We start from the raw sequence: 17,152 nt of genomic DNA, 5'->3' as shown, positions 1-17,152 counted from the left end.
ATCAAAAGTAGACATGATTTGCTCACTGGATTGTTTGTACCTTTGTTAACTCTTTTGCCTATAAGGAAACTTGAAAGAGGAACCGCTCACTCTTCCCTAAGTCAATTAGATGTAAATAATCTTGCATTTCTCATCTATATTGTAAAGTCGATGAATATAATCTTATTGTTTCCTGCCGTTTAAAATACTTTCCAAATGGAATCAATTTTGGCTTTCACCCTTTCTGCCTTTTTTTCTCCCCCGAATGAGGAAAGGAGCATATTCAAGTAATTGATGATCAAATAATCTAAGTCGACTACAAGAACCACAAACTAAAATTCCTAGATAATGAACCAGAAGTTTAAATATCCAAGCGTAAGATGCAGCACAACAACAACCCGGTGAAACCCCACAATTCCTTTGAGATCTTCAAGGATTGGCTTTCAGGAACACTGTCTGCATCTTCATTAAGGATGGTCTTCAGGAGTAGGAGTAAAGGTGCAGAGGAAAGTATAGACCTTACAAAAAGCATTTCAGGTCTTGAACATGGAAGTTATCTATTTTCAATTGTTCAAGCTTGCTAAGTCCTAAGGGCTAGGGCTTTGTTTGAAAAACATCAAAAACCTTGTTTTCACTTTTTCACTTTCATTACATTCTAACAACCAAATATTCTTTGCAAAAACTATAACCAAACACAACTCCATCTTCAACTCCAACTTCAAAATTCCAAATAAAGTGAATAGTTATTTATTTTCATGGCCAAAAGTTTACCTAGCGTCCTGTAGGAGTAGGCTAGTTGTTGTAGCTCCATCAATAGATTTTAGATATGGTAGCATACTCCCTTTTTAACAAAATTTACCCCAAGGCCAAAGTACCAAGGTCTACGACCAGTTTTATTAATCGTGATTTGTTTTTTCTGAATGACTCCAAGAAATCAATGGGGTGAAATATCGATGGAGGACAACATGAAATTCCTAAAAGATAAAAGTAATTTAAGGAGAAAATTGTTGTATTGTTGTTTTATTCGACCTGGATTCCTCTGCCTGGTATCGTACCGGAGAAACAGTAAGAAGATTTATTTTCACTGATTTCTGCATTTGAAATAATTAGTTTCATAAAACTGGGTCATATTAGAATGTGACAGGATTCCATAAAGAACCTGTTTACGCCAAAAGCTTTAGAAGCTGAGAAATTGATGCTTAAAAGATTTATTTTCACTGATTTCTGCATTTGAGATAATTAGTTTCATAAAACTGGGTCATATTAGAATGTGACAGGATTCCATAAAGAACCTGTTTACGCCAAAAGCTTTAGAAGCTGAGAAATTGATGCTTAAACTTGTATCGCTAAAAATATACTCTTCCCATTTTGCCTTACTTTCCTGTTTTAATGGAGTGGCTTACCTTGAACTATGATTTTAATCTGTTGAGAGTAATTGCTACAAAACATGTAATGCGAAATGATGTTTCTAGGAAAAACAACAATTAACATGTAAAAGAAAAATTAGTGTTAGGTTGAATCTTCAGAGGAGAAAGAAGTGGCGGCCAAATTATATCTAAAATCCTCCAGAATAATAGAATTAGTCTAATACTAATAAATTATGATGAGTTCTACTACTGTTACGCCATAATTGGGAGAGAGAAGAAAAAAGAAGTGGAACCTCAGTAATTAGAACATATATGCAACTTTGTAATGGGAAAGAGTGGGAGGGAGATTTATATCCCTTATAAATCCTCAATCTCACACATATAAATTATGATACGTTCTACTAATACCCTTTACTCTCCCAATAATAAACCCTCATAGAATTAGTCTAATAATAAATTACAATTCCCTGTATCTGATATCTAAAATTACTTTAACGACGACGTACAATGCGTGAGGCACTTGGCCCTATCACTCAGCCCCTTCACTTTCTTACCGGCGACATCTGTTGATATATGCAATTTTCGCTTTTTGGATGATTTTTTCTCTTTTATATCTTCATGGTGTTGATCTTGCTCCGTTGGAGCAATCTCACTTAACTGCTCGCTATCTGCAGCAGTAGAAAGTGTGGCATCCTTGTTCTCAAATTTTTCCTCATTCCCTTCTGGCTCAATGACCGACATACTAGCTAAAATGTAGTCCAGAATGAAACTTTCCCTTTCTAATCTATCTAGTCTATTGAAATGTCTCCGAGTATAAGCACTAACACCTTCAAGCAGTTCTTCACCGACCTTTATCTATAAAATAAAATGGCAAGGAAAAGGGTAAGATCTCTAAGGAAATCATTTATAAGTTATAGTTCCAAACTTAGCAAAATGACTAAGAGCGGTGCCTAGAGAACAGCATGGCATTAAAGAGTAACACAAATAGATTGATGCTAGACATGCTTAAGTCAATTGTATGTGTATTCAAGCATTAAGAGCAAGCAGTGAATCAACTAAATGAACTTTCTTGCCATAAAGAATGATGGAAATGCCAATACAAGACCGATATACCAAGCTAATATATGAAACCCACTTTTTCTTGATAGAGATTAGCATGCAAGATGATAACGATTTGAAGGCCTATCAAAGCAATGGAAAAATATTTACGGAGGTCTCATTGGGCAGATAGTGGACTTTACTTGTATGGTAAATCTTCTGGACTGTAATTCAATGAACCTACTAAGCATTTTAACAATTTTTTTAAAGCCCAAATTTTATAGTATTTCTGGGGAAGACACAATAATACCTTAACAGTCCCAGTAGCAAGAATCTTGAACAATTGGGAAAGAATAAACTGTGCAATATGATATATCTTTGGCTTCGTGTTCCATTCCCTGACATATTCCCAAAGCAAACAGAACTTTTCTTTAGAAAGAGCCTCAAGTGCTTTTCCTATCAGATCTCCAGCATCTCTCTCCCTGCCAAGAGCTAGATGTCAGACGAAAGTAGGATACAATAACATTTACATCAGCCATCAATAACCAAAAAGGGAAGACAAACTTAGAACCATCACTTTAAAAAAATGGAGAAGTCAGGACTACCTGTTGATTTCACCAAATATATCTAGAAGGTCATGCGGTCTTCGAAGCTCCAATGCTATCTGGATGGCTCTGTTGTAGTCAGCATCTATTAGAGCATTTTTTAACTCTTGACTCCGTAGAACGCATTCCTCCTGCACGAGCAACATAATATTATGACATAAAAGTTTTGTGGTAATTTTCAGTATAATTAAACGAAATAATAGCTAATAGCACCTAATTAACTAATCCACGATATTCATAATATGCCTGTAAACACATGGCATCTTAAATTATTACGGAACTAGTTCTCAAATTCCCTCAAAGATTTTAGCAGACAGAAGCACATAACAAGGTTATACCGTTAATCAAGTAAACTAACTGCATGCAATTACAAACTAGAGCACAAGCAGCATCCTTCATTTTCTTTTCTTTTTTGAGAATGGTAAGAGCAAAAGCAGCACCCTTCAAAATTGCTTTAGACATTTGAGAGACGAAACAAATGTGATCAAGCCATTAGGACCCCACTGGGGCATTTTAAACGCCCGTAAAACATCTTTTCTGCCACAGAAACTAATGCCTTCGTAGAATTATAATTATCAAGGAACACCCAACAATTGCTGTTCGATGAATATGATTTCAAGACACACTTACTTCTTTACGAAAAGCTTCCTCTTTATCTAAAGCTGTTGAGTCATGCCACAGATTGATCACCGCATCACCACCGCCAGTTGCAAGCATTTCTGTTTTCTTACCAATAGCAAGGGCCCATATCTGGATTGACAAGAGGAAAAAACAGCATTTAATTATCCTTTGTGTGGAAAATATATGTCCAGAAAATGTAAGCCAAATGCAAATGGCAGTTGTAAAATTTATTCATCGAATCTTTGGTGATGCAGTCAAATGTCGCTATATTAATGGCAACCATAGCAGCGCTCAAGAACCAAATTAACTGTGCTCAAGTCGACTCATTAATTTAGATCAACTAGTCTTTCCAGGATGGAGAGATAAAAAGATAGCTCTATTATAAGAGAATAGATATTTAAATTAAATAACATAAATACTTAATCACCTTATCCTCATGTTGGTCATATGTTGCGATACACTCATTGGTCCTAACTGTCCACAACTTCACCAAACCACCAGCACCTAGAGAGACGGTCATATCTTTTAGCAAAAGTAGGCTATGAGAAACAGAAAAATCAACACAATGAAGCTGTAATGGCTTTGGGATGTCAAGTTACCACAAGAAACAAACTGTGTTCCACGGGTAAGAAACGATGCTCTTAACACACTTGATGTATGCCCTTCAAATGTTGTAAGACATGATCCATCAGATATGGCCCATATCTTTATCGTCTTATCTCCAGAAGCTGTTATCACGCATGGATCAACTGGAGAAAACTCCACAGACCATATCCCCCTTTTATGCCCTTTCAGTGTAACCACTGACACTAGGTCTGGAAGTCTCCATATGCAGGCAGTGCGATCCTAGTAAAATATGACGAAATCGGAAAAGAACAAAAAATATACAAGCAAAAGATGCAAATTTGTCTCCTCTTGGCAGCTTTTTATGCCAAGATTTAATAAGATGTCTCAATGTTTCAAACCTGGGAACCACTGCAAACAAGACTGTCAGTTGGTGCTACTGCCAAAGAGTTAATATCCTTGTCATGTGCTGCTACAACTGCTTTTGCTTTCAGAGTTATAATTTCTTCATTGTTGCCAGAGACACTGTCCATATTCCATACCTTCAGAGTACGGTCACTGGAAGAATGTAGAAAGATAAAAGATATAACTTCTAGAAAATATGATAAAGATACATTTAGATTAGTTTGTGTTAGGATTTCTAGAGAAGAATCGAGTCATAGGACGATGAACAGGAAAATCTAAAGCTGTTGACGTGGAATTACCCTTCCATTTGTTTGAGCTCTTAGATCGACCTATTTTGAGTATAATTCAGCTCGTTAAAGGGAAGTTGAACCTTAGAGCTCAATGGAAGAGAGAAATTTAATCTCTTATTTTGGTTGACATATGATGTAGGGTTCAAAATCCCCCTTTAAATAGGGAGTCTTGTTACAGCAGCAGGAAGCTTAATCCTTCAGAAACTAGGAAACGTAAACCTTATTCTAGAGTAATATAAATAACAGAACAGAAAGCTATCAATAAAATAAAAATCAAATACTTAATTTAATTGACTTCCCTTCGGCCATATGTCTTGCCTACCAATGCGTCTACAAAAGTTTGCTTCAGTGATCATCATTTAACAGATTTTGCAGCCTCAAAAAAATACGATTTAAGGCTAAATAATAAATCGTTTACAGATACAAAGGCGATTTTTATCTTATTTGCACCCAACCAGTAAAAGAATTATCAACTCAAGTCAGCAGAACCGAGGGAAAAATCGATTCAGCTTTAAATCCTCATTCGTGGTACATAATACAACTATCAAGTAAGCAGAAGCATCAGAGTGGCATAAATAGATTAAAAAGAAAAAGAAAGAAGAGCACTGTAATTCAGAAGAGAACCATTACCGAAGTATCTAGGAGATAAATGGGCTCATTCAAGGGCCAAACGATAGCATAAATATTCACAGAGATTTGATCAATCCACTTTACAACATGAAGGCTTGAACCACTAAAACATTTTTTAGGAGATTAGACAGTCACATTTCACCTGTATTTTTTTAGGCCATATTTTTTACAACGCACAATAGTTTTAGTTGTAATGGACAACGGTCATGGAAAAGACACTATTATCAACTATATTCTAAAAAGCACGAGATCTCGAAACTGCGCCTTTGTCAAAATTCAAGACTGATGCTAAACATAGACTTCTAGGACACATAACTTTGATTCCTGAAAATGTAGTTTGGATAAGATGCCGGCCCCACAAGTTTATACCAGCATATGCAGAAGAAGGATAAGCTCACTGCAGAGTTCAGGGATAATCACTTACCTACTACCACTCACGAAGAAGTTCCGTTGCTTCTTTGAAAAAGTAACAGCACCAACAGCTCCCATGTGACCTATGCCTACGCCAACACAAGCCTTGTTCTCGCAATCCCATAACCTAACCTATGGAAACACCAGAATTAAGAATAGCAGAAAACATTGGTCTTAATCTTGAATAGTGAAGTAAAATCTTGGTAAACCAGCACATAAGAGAAAGGGAAACGGCATACATCAAGTGCTGCATATTTGTCTAAAGAGCAGAAAGAAATATGACAAACTTACATTGTTGTCCTTGCTCCCCGTTACTATAAGTGTTCTTCCAGAACTTGATACACAGGTATCAAGACACAAAATAACATCAGTGTGCCCAGACAATACATAAGAGCACGACATTGATTCAAGATCGTACACCCGTACCTGTATATATATGCAACAGTTTAGAACCTCAGAAAAGAGTCTAATTTAAAGTGTGATGACATGAATGCTTTATCCAAACTAAATTTCAACTATTACTTAGATACATGCACCAGTTTTACACCAAAGAACGCAATTTCTAAATCTATGTCACAATAAATGAATCCGGAAGGAGTAATACGCATGCATGTTATCTACTCAAATAAAAGGCTTGTACAATAAATGAAAAACCAAAGAACTGTTTAGACTATTAAGGCATGTATGTACCATGAGAGGATATCCTCAGTTCTTATCTATATTATATTAAAAGTGGGAAGCCCTTAAACTTAAATTTAAATTACTAAAATGCCCTTCTAATTATTAACCTAAATATCTTATTTGATTAAAAAAGAAAAGAAAAAAAAAGTTAATGGCTACATAATCAAAATACCCCTTCATAATAGTCAATGAAAGTCATGGGAGAGTGAGGAATATGTGGTGGATTTACCTAAACTTCCATCCACAATCATGACTTGCTGACACAACGTAACAGTGAGTGTTGCCATTTTTCATCAATAGGGTAATCAAATTATTTGATGGTAAATTTGTTTTCCTAAGATTTTAAATAATATTTTACTTGTCATACTTATTGCATCAAAATATTTAACAGAAATATTCTAACAATTTAATGTACTGAGCCTATTAAGTTGGTACTTTACACTTTATTTTTTCTTCCGTTGATAAATGACAAATAATGTTGACTCGCCATTTGTCAGTTATCTTTCTTTCGTTAATTTTGTCCAGATTGTAAAAAATTCACAGTAAAGATTCGTAATGTAAATTTAAAGTTGTTTGGACAATGATAGGGACCCGTAGAGACTGCATTACAGAATAATAAAAATGCTCCTCACAATGTTGGGGAAAATTACTTCTTAGACTGCCAAGTTTTTATCATATTCTGGGAGAATTCAGCTGATCAGAAGTGTATTACGTGCCATTCAGAAGTGTATTACTTGCCATTCAAATGTACAGGTCTCAAATCTTTATCCTCCCTAAGAAGATTGTGAAAGTCATTGAAGCTATTTGTAGACAATACCTTTGGACCAGTAATACTAATGTGTCAAAGAGGGCTTTAATTGCTTGGGAAAGCTTAAGCTATCCCAAATGTGCTGGTGGCTTAAACTTGACAGACAGACAAAGCTGGAACAGGGCTGCTATATGTAAATTGCTATGGAATTTATGTGCTAAAAAGGACAAGCTATGGGTTGCTTCCATAATTACTACATCAAAGGGGGTTCTATTTGGGATGCTCAATGCAAGCAACCCTCTTGCATCATTCGTAAAATTCTTGATGCCAAGAAATAATTAGATATTACCCGCAAGGGTGGCTCAGTTGGTTGAACATGGGGTTTCCATAATGAGGTCTCAGGTTCAAAACCTGGGTCGACCTCGTCGCACGGGGCTTTCCTAGTGCGGGTTATCTCTCCTGTGTAGTTTGTGGGCTATTGCACAGGAGCGGGGTTTACCCTGTGCGCACCAGGGTAGCGGCTGCGGGTTCCCTTGTCATAAAAAAACATTTAACTATTGTTGGGTGGACTGAAGTAGACTTGCTCTCAGTCTCCAAATTCACTATCAAGAAGCTTTACACGGAGATGAGAGGAGATTTCATTAAAGTGGAATGGAGAAGGTTAACTTGCAATAACCACGGCTGTCCTAAATGGATATTTATACTGCAACTGGCAATCATGGAGAGACTTTTGACATAAGGAACTTACCTGCTCTACACTTGTTGCGACGGCAAGGAACTGTTCATCGTCACCCAAAAACTTCATATCTGCAATCTCTTCATTGTATCCAACAAACCTCTTCCTAAGAAATAGATTCATACTACCTTCAGATTCCTCCGGATAGTAGAGAAAAAACTGCTGGTCTGCTGTAACACAGAGCAACTCTTGACTTGCAGGCAAAATCAAAGCAGAAATAAAGCCCCTCTTTGAATCTTCATTGTCAGAGCTTATGGTGATATCGGAGTTCTTCTGCTCAAAGAGGCACAGTGCCCTGTTACACAAGCATATCGAGTGATTTAGGAGGATTGAAGCAAAAAAAATATTGAACATAGAATGGTTTTAAAGTTCTGAGTTTCTCGTCACACCACTAATATAGGCAACTATTTTGATTAACCAATCCTCCTTCTCCCTCTTTACATACCAAAATAAATCTCTTAAAGTCTTTCTATAAAAAGTAATGGATGCCTTAAATACCTTCTACTTTCACAAATTCTGAGTACTTATTTTTACAGTGAATGCCCATTCTAAACCGTCTATCTCGCATTGCCTCTCCCTCAATATGGATAATCAAACTAAAGAGCCCAAAAGTTATTCTCCAGATCTGCACAAACTATGCCTCTTCTTTTCTTTTTGAGAAGGAAATCTATGCCCCTTCGTTCCGCCTAATGTTTATTTTAAGTTGTCATAATATCTCACAGAAATGCAGAAATCGCATGACTGAAGTGTCTACTATGATACATATTGAATTTATAAACTACAGGCATGATAATGGATAGGTTATTTCTAAAATATGATTTCCCAGAGAGCTGTTCACATGAGTAGCACGTGGAAGGCTCTAGTTACTCACTGCAAGAGAAATCAACGATAAATGAGAACACTTTAGAAGACAACAGATCAAAGAAATGAGAAGGCAATTTTTATTTTTATTTTTGATCAAGTAAAAGTATTTTCATTCATAAACATGGCCAAAGAACAACCGTATACAAGGGATATGAGAAGGCAATTAAAGAGATGAATTCCTGTATCTTTCAAGTTTCGACTGGGTTGAACGTTCAATCTTCTTAAGAACATTAAAGTGATTCTCACGTACCTATCAGAACTCCATATCCGCACCAATCCACGCTCACCAACAGTGATGAAATTAATTGATGGTACATCACTTCTCTTCTTTGCCTGCGGATGTTTTGATGAAGCTAGGCATGCAGCAAAAGGAGACTCTGAACCAATTATACAAACGGTTTCAACTGATTCAAGTGTTGGTATTGTGGTCAGGCAGCTGTAGTCATGCAAGTTACACAAATTCACAACCTGTCATTAGTATCAGTATCAGCAAGTGCCACAAATGGCGTTAAAGGAGTTCCCATGAAGAACTAGAAAAGAAAAGAAAAAAACCTTCCAACCTGATGACTTTAAACAGGAACATTCAATTAGTTACCTGCAATCTAGAAGTATCCCCTAGCATGTATAATACAGGTAACTACTTGACAACAAGATATTCTTTAATATTTTCTTGTTTTGGTGACTAAGACAAATCCCGCTTAGACAAAGCGTGAAAAAAAATACCAGGTACTCAATAAGACCAGGATATAAAAATGCTCATTGACTTTACAAGTCCCTCTTGATCAAATTTTGTGGAGCATACCTTCACAAGTGACTCCCAACCCAGACGAAAAAGGAAAGGAACTAAATTCATGTCTAGCAAGTTGACAATGGTGTATGTTCAAGCCTTACATTCTGAAGGTTGACTGTCCTTGTTGATAACTTCATATCAATCTGGAAATCCAAGTTTTTTTGTTTGGACGGGAAGAGGGGGGAATTTTTTTTGTAAAGATAGTTAGAAGCTCTATACCGGTTTATACATTGTGGTTCAAGCTACTACTTCCTGCTCGGATTCTTGGAGTCATCTTTCAAAGGCCTCAAGATGGACAAAGTTTCCTGTAGTCCTTGTTACTTTATTTATGACCTCAGCAGCAATTATTTCCTCAACCTACCAGTCAAATAAAAAGTGGGAGAAAAAGATGAGTAAATGGAGAACATGCCTTGTCTCTCCCTGCAGTGATCAAAGTCCATCCATCGTCGGATATTGCCATGGAAGTGACGGTTGATTGATGTTTCTCTAGTTTTGCCAGGCATTTCTTTTTTGTCTTTTGTGTCAGATCCCAGACCCTTACTGAACCGTCATCACCACCGGAGAACAACTATAGACAATTACAAAACACTTAGTTCAACAAGAAGAGAAGAAACACACTAGAAGCAGTTACTTTAGCATTAAAACCCCTTTTTAGCAAATATGGAGAAGAAGTAGCACAATGACTCAACTAACAGCTACATAAAAATGGCTTACTATATAGCCAATCATAGTATAGACGATGAACAGTTTGGTTAAAAGCAAAAATCACCTAAAATCTAAATAGGAGTTTTTTCACAACTTTTTCTATTTGATCCTCAATATCTAACACTTAATACAATATGCAGTTTGCAAGTGATATCACAGGCCACAAGAACATCATGAATTCATGATAAAACGTATAACAGCAAAAACTGCGTAATATTGGCAATCACCTGCAGGCGGTCCGGGTGAGGATGAAACACAATGGTGGCGACAACCCCTTTATGACCTTGGAACTGATGAGTGCAGAATCCCCCATCCACATCCCATACGCGAACTTTCCCGTCAGCCCCTGATGTTGCCAGCAATCCACCTGATGCATCACAAGCCATCCCCATTACAGGTCCTTCATGCCCCTGTAAAAACCAGCCACACAAAGGTTTCATTGTTCTTTTTCACTCAAAACTACAACTTGGCTAGTCCTGAAGAGTTTTAGGGCCCGTTTGGCCATGAGAATTATTCACTTTTTTCCAGAATTTTTTTTCACTTTATTTGAAAATCAGCTTTTGGTCATGAAAATTCCAAATACAACTTGAAGTTGTATTTGGAATTTGGAAAACACATAAAACCGTATTTTCACTTTTTCCACTTCAGTGCATTCCAACAACTAAATATTCTTTGCCAAAAACTATAACCAAACACAACTCCAACTTCAAAATTCCAAATAAAGTGAAAAATATTTGTTTTCATGGTCAAACGCCTGCTTAGAATTCAGTTCAATAGAGGAGGTCAAGAATTTTACCTTTAGCATTTAGTATCACTTCTCCACAAAAGCAACAACAACAATAAAGATAATTAATACGAACCTTTTCGGATCACGAGGGTTAAACTCTATAACTTTGATAGTAAATTTTGATATAGATTTTTCAAGTTTGTAAAAATAAAATTTATATATTTAGAGACGATGTAAAATGTACTATCAGTCATGAGAATTTATAAGTCAAATAATTTAGTCAAAAGAACACCTTGTACACTCCTCAAATAGTAAAAAATTCACATAAATTGAAACACAGAGAGTCTACATACCTTCCAGGAGCGTAGGCATTTGAGGGTGGAAAGGTCCCAAACTCTAATTAGGCGACTATGGCTAGCAGAAAACAGAATATTATTACTATCAGGGTTAAGAGCAAGTGCTGTCACTGGTTCAGAATCGCCTTCTATTGTAGATGTTATCATCGAAGAGGATAAATCCACCAGCTTAAGTGTCTCATTACACGCACATACCATAAACGAACCATCCGAGGCAACCACATAAGGCCCTCCAGTGTAGAATTGCTCAAGAGACTTCACACTCTTGTAACTCTTCTTCAATTCTATCTTCTTCAATTCCATTTTTATTATATTGTTAAATTAAATTCACTATAATCGAGATTTTCCACCAGTTTGCTCAACACAAACGAGGAGCACAGGGGTTTTGGGTTTTATATTTCAACGAAGGTCAAAGCCATTTGTTATATATTATATTATATTAGTTTTTCTTTCGACCTTTTATAAACTGGTTACGGAAAGCCGTACTGGGCCCGAATTCGAAATATAAAAGTAGAATCAGTCTGCTAGCTGTCACACCCAAAAAAAGCTACTACCCTAATTCGACGAATCAACAATAAAAAGGTTAAAAGGTAATCGGAAAAATGGTCAAAAATCCCCCTCTACTTTCATAAATCGATTATTTTTACCATCCGTTACAGGTTGAGGCCAAATCTATCCCTCCCGTTACAAGTTGGAGCTACATACCATTAGCAAAATTTTAAAAATATCCCTCATTTCTAACATATTTCCCACGTAAGCAAGTCTAGTCATTGAAATTCTGTGACATGACGCCATATGGCATTTAACTTATTATATGTGGTGCCTAAGTGACAAACTTTTTAAAAACAATCTAGAAAATTGATTTTTCTAAAAATAAATCTGAAAAAAATGACTTTTATTAAAAATCAAAAAAAAATTGATTTTATAAAACTCGCTTTTCAAAAATATTCTGGAAAATGATTTTTTTTAATCAACTTTTCAGATTTTTTTTTAAAAATTAATCCAGATTAAAAAAAAAGATTTTTAGGAAACTTTTTAAAAAAATATACTTTACAGTTTTTCATATTAAAAAAATCATTTTTGGAGTTTTTAATTAAAAAAATCCAATTTTTGAAAATATATCTTTAAAAAAACAGGTTTTATAAAATCAAAAAAGCTTCAGATTTTTAATAAAAGCCATTATTTGCATATTTTTGTAACAAAAATCGATATTCCCGATTGTTTTTAAAAAAATTGTCACGTAGGAACCACATAGAATAATATAAATGTCATGTGGAGTCCATGTCACCCAATTCCAATGGCTAGGTTTGCTTATGTGTGAATATGTTAAAAATGATGGGTATTTTTGAAGCTTTACTAATGATAAGGGTATATTTAGCCCCAACTTGTAACAGAGGGTAAAAGTAGCCAATTTATGAAAGTAAAGAGGTATTTTTCACCCTTTTCCCAAGATAATATTATTGACTTCCAGGAGCGTAGGCATTTGAGGGTGGAAAGGTCTCAAACTCTAATTAGGCGACTATGGCTAGCAGAAAAGAGGAAATTATTATTATTAGGACTAAGTGCAAGAGCTGTCACTGGTTCAGAATCACCTTCTATTGTACATTTTATCAATGACGAAGCATCAGCTTTGGATGATAAATCGACCATCTTAATTGCGTCGCTACATGCACATACCATAAACGAACCATCTGATGTCACAGGATATGCACCTCCTGTGTAGAATTGCTCCAGTGACTGCACACACTTATAATTCTTCTTCAATTCCATTTTTATTAGTTAGCAAAAATTAATAATGGAATCAGTTTTCTTAACACTAGGGGTTTAGGGTTTTATAATATTATTATGTGTTACGTGGTTTTTCTTTGAGAAAAAACATACATAGTTACACTCGTGGTTGGGTTTAGGGTTGGGGGTATATGTATTTGGCCTTTTTTTCCTTCTACCCATTATAAATGTATGTCTATTATGCTACCCCAAATGTCTTAAAAATACAAATTGGTCCAAGTGTAGTTGCTGAAAGTAAGGGCGTACAAATAATAAATGTATTTCGTGTGTATATATTCTGATTAATTATTAGTGTTGTCAATATATAATTGGAGTACGATTTATGGGTTAGGTGTCTTCAATTTGCTGACAGATAGGGGAACCTGGGGAAGAACGAGGCCAAGGCATGCTTAGGTTAGGTGTATGCTCGACCTTTGAGAGATACCGAAGCTTTTGTTACTGGAGAGAGGATTAGGCATACCCACTGTTGGTATTGGTGATTCGGTTATATTGTAGGCATACCCACTGTTGGTATTGTGATTCGAAAATATTGTTGGCGTACCCACTGTTGGTACTTGTAATTCGGCATATTGTTGGCATACCCACTGTTGGTATTTGTGATTCGGACATATTGTTGGCATGTTGGTACTTGTGATATAAATCAGACTGTTGATGTCGACACATGCATTGCACACATTCTCATCCATTCATGACACATTGTTGATATCCTGATTATAATGGATAAAACTCTTTTACTTGATTGCATGGCCGATGTCCGATGTTCATCCCGAAATCTTTGACTAAGTGAATTGATACTTGATAAAACTCTGTTACTTAATTGCATGGCCGATGTCCGGTATTCATTTCGGAATCGTTGACTGAAGGAATTGGTACTTGATAAAACTCTTTTACTTGATTGCATGGCCGATGTCATATGATCATTCCGGAATCGTTGATTGAGTGTACTTGATAAAACTCTTTTACTTGAGTAATGCGAAAGGCCGATGTCTGATGATCAATTTCAGAATCGTTATTGCATGGCCGATATCCAATGTTAGTTTCGTAATCATTGTTAGTGCATGGACTTCGCGGGTCCCCCAGAGTGGTGCCGATGAGAACCCCCCGTGGGCAAAGATCCGAGGTCCCGTCTATCTGTTGGGCAAAGATCCGAGACGAGTGGCGCTTAGAATTCGCGAGTCACACTGGGTCGTGCTACCGAGACGTCGATATTTCCGTCCGGAGTACATGTGGACACCACATTTGCATGGCATCACATTTCATTCATACACTACCACATTGCATTGCATTCATACACTACTGCATTGCATTGCATTATGGCTTGATTCTGAGATGCTTTGGTGTTGTACTTGTGATGTTGGATTCGGATTGATACATTGAGACTTGGAATGGAATTGGGATTAAATGCTATTTAAATAATGATGTATACTTGTCTTGATTAGAGTTGATTTTACTGGTTGGTTGTCTTGTGGATCGTTCGTAGGATCAGTTGTATGTTGACCTCTAGGGGGATGTAGAATAAAGGATTCTTAATGATGAGTTGACTTCTAGATTAAAAGCGTAGGTATAATGACAATGATTTGGTAAGGAAGGTTGTGGAATTGTCTTATGATTATTAGAGAGGAGATAAGGATTTAAGGATCTTGATGTTATAATGAGCGGTGCATGGATTATGATTTGATTTAGTTATTATCATGTTTATTCGAGAATTCTTTTGTTGATATATGCTACTAACCATTGTCGGCCTATGATGCCTACTCAGTACGCGTGGATTGTACTGATATTGCGCTTGCTACACCCTTTTTGGGTGTAAAGTGTTCCAGCTGATTGATTGTAACATGTCCGGAGATGCACGGTGCCTAATCTGAAGGCCTCCTCCTATTTCATTCCGGGACGGAGGTTGGGTCTTATGATGTTATTGTAATATGTGTCTTTTAGTCGCTCTTGTACTAGTCTAGACCAGGTCGTGGGAACCTGAAAAAGTCTTATTTATTTAACGGTTGTAAATACTTTCAATATTGGAGTTTATTATATAATTGATTTCCGCTGTTAATCGTAATTAGTTATTGGAATATTCGCATTGTCTTTACTTGATTTCTATGTTATTGATTGAGGATTCGCTTACCGAGGAGGGAAAGGTAGGTGCCCGCGCGATCCTATATTAGGTCGTAACAAGTTGATATCAGAGCCTAGGTTTTCGGTCTACTAGGTACAAGAGAGAATGTGTAGTAGAGTCTCGTGGAATGGTATAAGAGGTGTCATCTCGGTTCAGATGCGTGGCCTAGTTCAAGTCTAGCTTAGGAAGAAGGTTTCAACTTCGATAAGGGTTGTGATAGTATGCATGGCACATGTGAACTTAGGGCAGACAACGATTTCACAATGTTTAAGTTTTTAGTATTGGTATGCGAGGACGAGAGTGAGTTCGTTAGAGATTACTAGATTCGACGAGTATAGTGATTGCGTGTGGTAGATAAGAGAAGTTGAGAGTAAGTACTAACATGGCAATATTGCAAGAGAGCATAGGGAATCCGAATTCTTAAAGGGATTGGTATCGGTACTTGTTGCGTGCATGGAATTGAGTCGTGATAAAGAGGAATTAGATAGAAAAAATCTTGAGCACTAAGAAGGAAATAATTGGTATCTGGCATGCTTACGAGGATGCGTTTGTGACTATTAGGAGAGTGAATTCCGTATTCTAGTGCGATGAACCGAGTTAAATTATGACGTGATTATATGTTAAGTGGTTCGTAAGCCCTTTCGGATAAAGGTGTGTCTTTGGACTTTCGCGTTTAGAGAAATGATAAGGATTTTATGGAATCAAGGTTTAGTAGTTTGAAGGTAATGTTACGGATACGCGTGGTAGATGTGCAAAAGGATTATGTGTCGAGGTTTATGAAAGTGGTTACACCGTGGACCTATGATTGATAGTTAATTGAAAAGATGATGTTTAGGGTTGTACGAGAGTTATATTCTAGTAACCAAGCAACTGTTAAGAGTTATGTCCAGTATCAGATTAAAACTGAGAGCCCTGTACTTGTTGTGCAGCTTCAGAGAGTTGCTATTTATCGGTATTGTTATCTGGATGATTTGTCGGTATAGTCGCTTGAATGGTTAGGTGTGTTTAGGTTCGACAATAGTGACATTCTAATTTAGTGAGTCAGAGATGAGGCTTAAACTTTTTCGAGTAATAGGGATCATTTTGGAATTCAAAATAAGGAATGGAATAAGGGAACCTTGGTAGAGGAGAGTGGGTTATTGTAGACCAAGTATGTGCTTCGTTGGATTTAAAGTTTAGTCGGTTTAGACTTCGATGCGTTGGAAGGTAACTCTAATGTGAAGAGTGTGTGGTGTGATTCTAACTCCAAGGTTGGTTCGGTAGCGTGCAAGACTTATGATTTACGGTAATTGATTTAGTGGCATCGAGAATTGGTTAGTGCTAGTCGAGAGTGGCAAGAATTAGGTGCGTCCTTTAGAGTACTTGAATCTATTTGACTGGTGGTATTGTTGTCTAGTATGGAAAAGACGAGCTTGTGATTGTTGTGTTATTTTGAGAGAGTAAGTTTACGGAATGGGTACGTGATAAGAAGTTGTGGCCAGTGGCTGAGTGAGAAGTGAGATTTCAGATAACCAACATGTTGGATTTATAGGAAGTGGCTTGTGTGGTAACCCTTGGATAGTTTCGCAGTACTTTGCAGTGAATGAGCTAGTGTGTGTTTAAGAGAAAGGATTTGTAGAAATTCTTAGTATGTTATGGCTATCAGTGTAATTGCTTATTTATTAAATCAGCTTCAGCACTTAAAAGTACTTATCAGCACTTAATGCTTATCAGCTACTTTAAATCAGCTAAGCC

At 36.6% G+C, this 17,152-nt stretch overlaps 1 protein-coding gene across 1 annotated transcript; it reads right to left on the bottom strand.

Annotated features, from left to right (window-relative positions):
• Positions 1–1,629: 1,629 nt before the first annotated feature.
• On the bottom strand, positions 1,630–11,957 carry LOC132630652 (protein TORMOZ EMBRYO DEFECTIVE-like). The gene is made up of 14 exons (XM_060346209.1): positions 11,515–11,957; positions 10,662–10,844; positions 10,139–10,297; positions 9,190–9,407; positions 8,088–8,370; positions 6,202–6,336; positions 5,924–6,042; positions 4,576–4,732; positions 4,210–4,456; positions 4,038–4,114; positions 3,620–3,739; positions 2,990–3,120; positions 2,695–2,866; positions 1,630–2,201 (listed from the first exon to the last, which is right to left on the bottom strand). Exons 1-14 carry the CDS (start codon positions 11,818–11,820, stop codon positions 1,833–1,835), a joined length of 2,676 nt encoding a protein of 891 aa, XP_060202192.1. The 5' UTR covers positions 11,821–11,957; the 3' UTR covers positions 1,630–1,832.
• Positions 11,958–17,152: the final 5,195 nt, after the last annotated feature.

The sequence above is a fragment of the Lycium barbarum genome, chromosome 3, assembly GCF_019175385.1.
Source record: "Lycium barbarum isolate Lr01 chromosome 3, ASM1917538v2, whole genome shotgun sequence".
Lineage (NCBI taxonomy): Eukaryota > Viridiplantae > Streptophyta > Magnoliopsida > Solanales > Solanaceae > Lycium > Lycium barbarum.
Note: the sequence above shows the minus strand (reverse complement) of the source record. Positions and strands in the feature narration are given on the sequence as shown.

Coding starts and splice junctions, on each gene's coding strand:
- LOC132630652 (XM_060346209.1), bottom strand. CDS start 11,820: ATGGAATTGAAGAAGATAGAATTGAAGAAGAGTTACAAGAGTGTGAAG. Junction 4,115..4,209: donor AACACAGTTTGTTTCTTGTG/GTAACTTGACAT, acceptor CCGTCTCTCTAG/GTGCTGGTGGTTTGGTGAAG. Junction 3,121..3,619: donor AGGAAGCTTTTCGTAAAGAA/GTAAGTGTGTCT, acceptor TTGCTCGTGCAG/GAGGAATGCGTTCTACGGAG.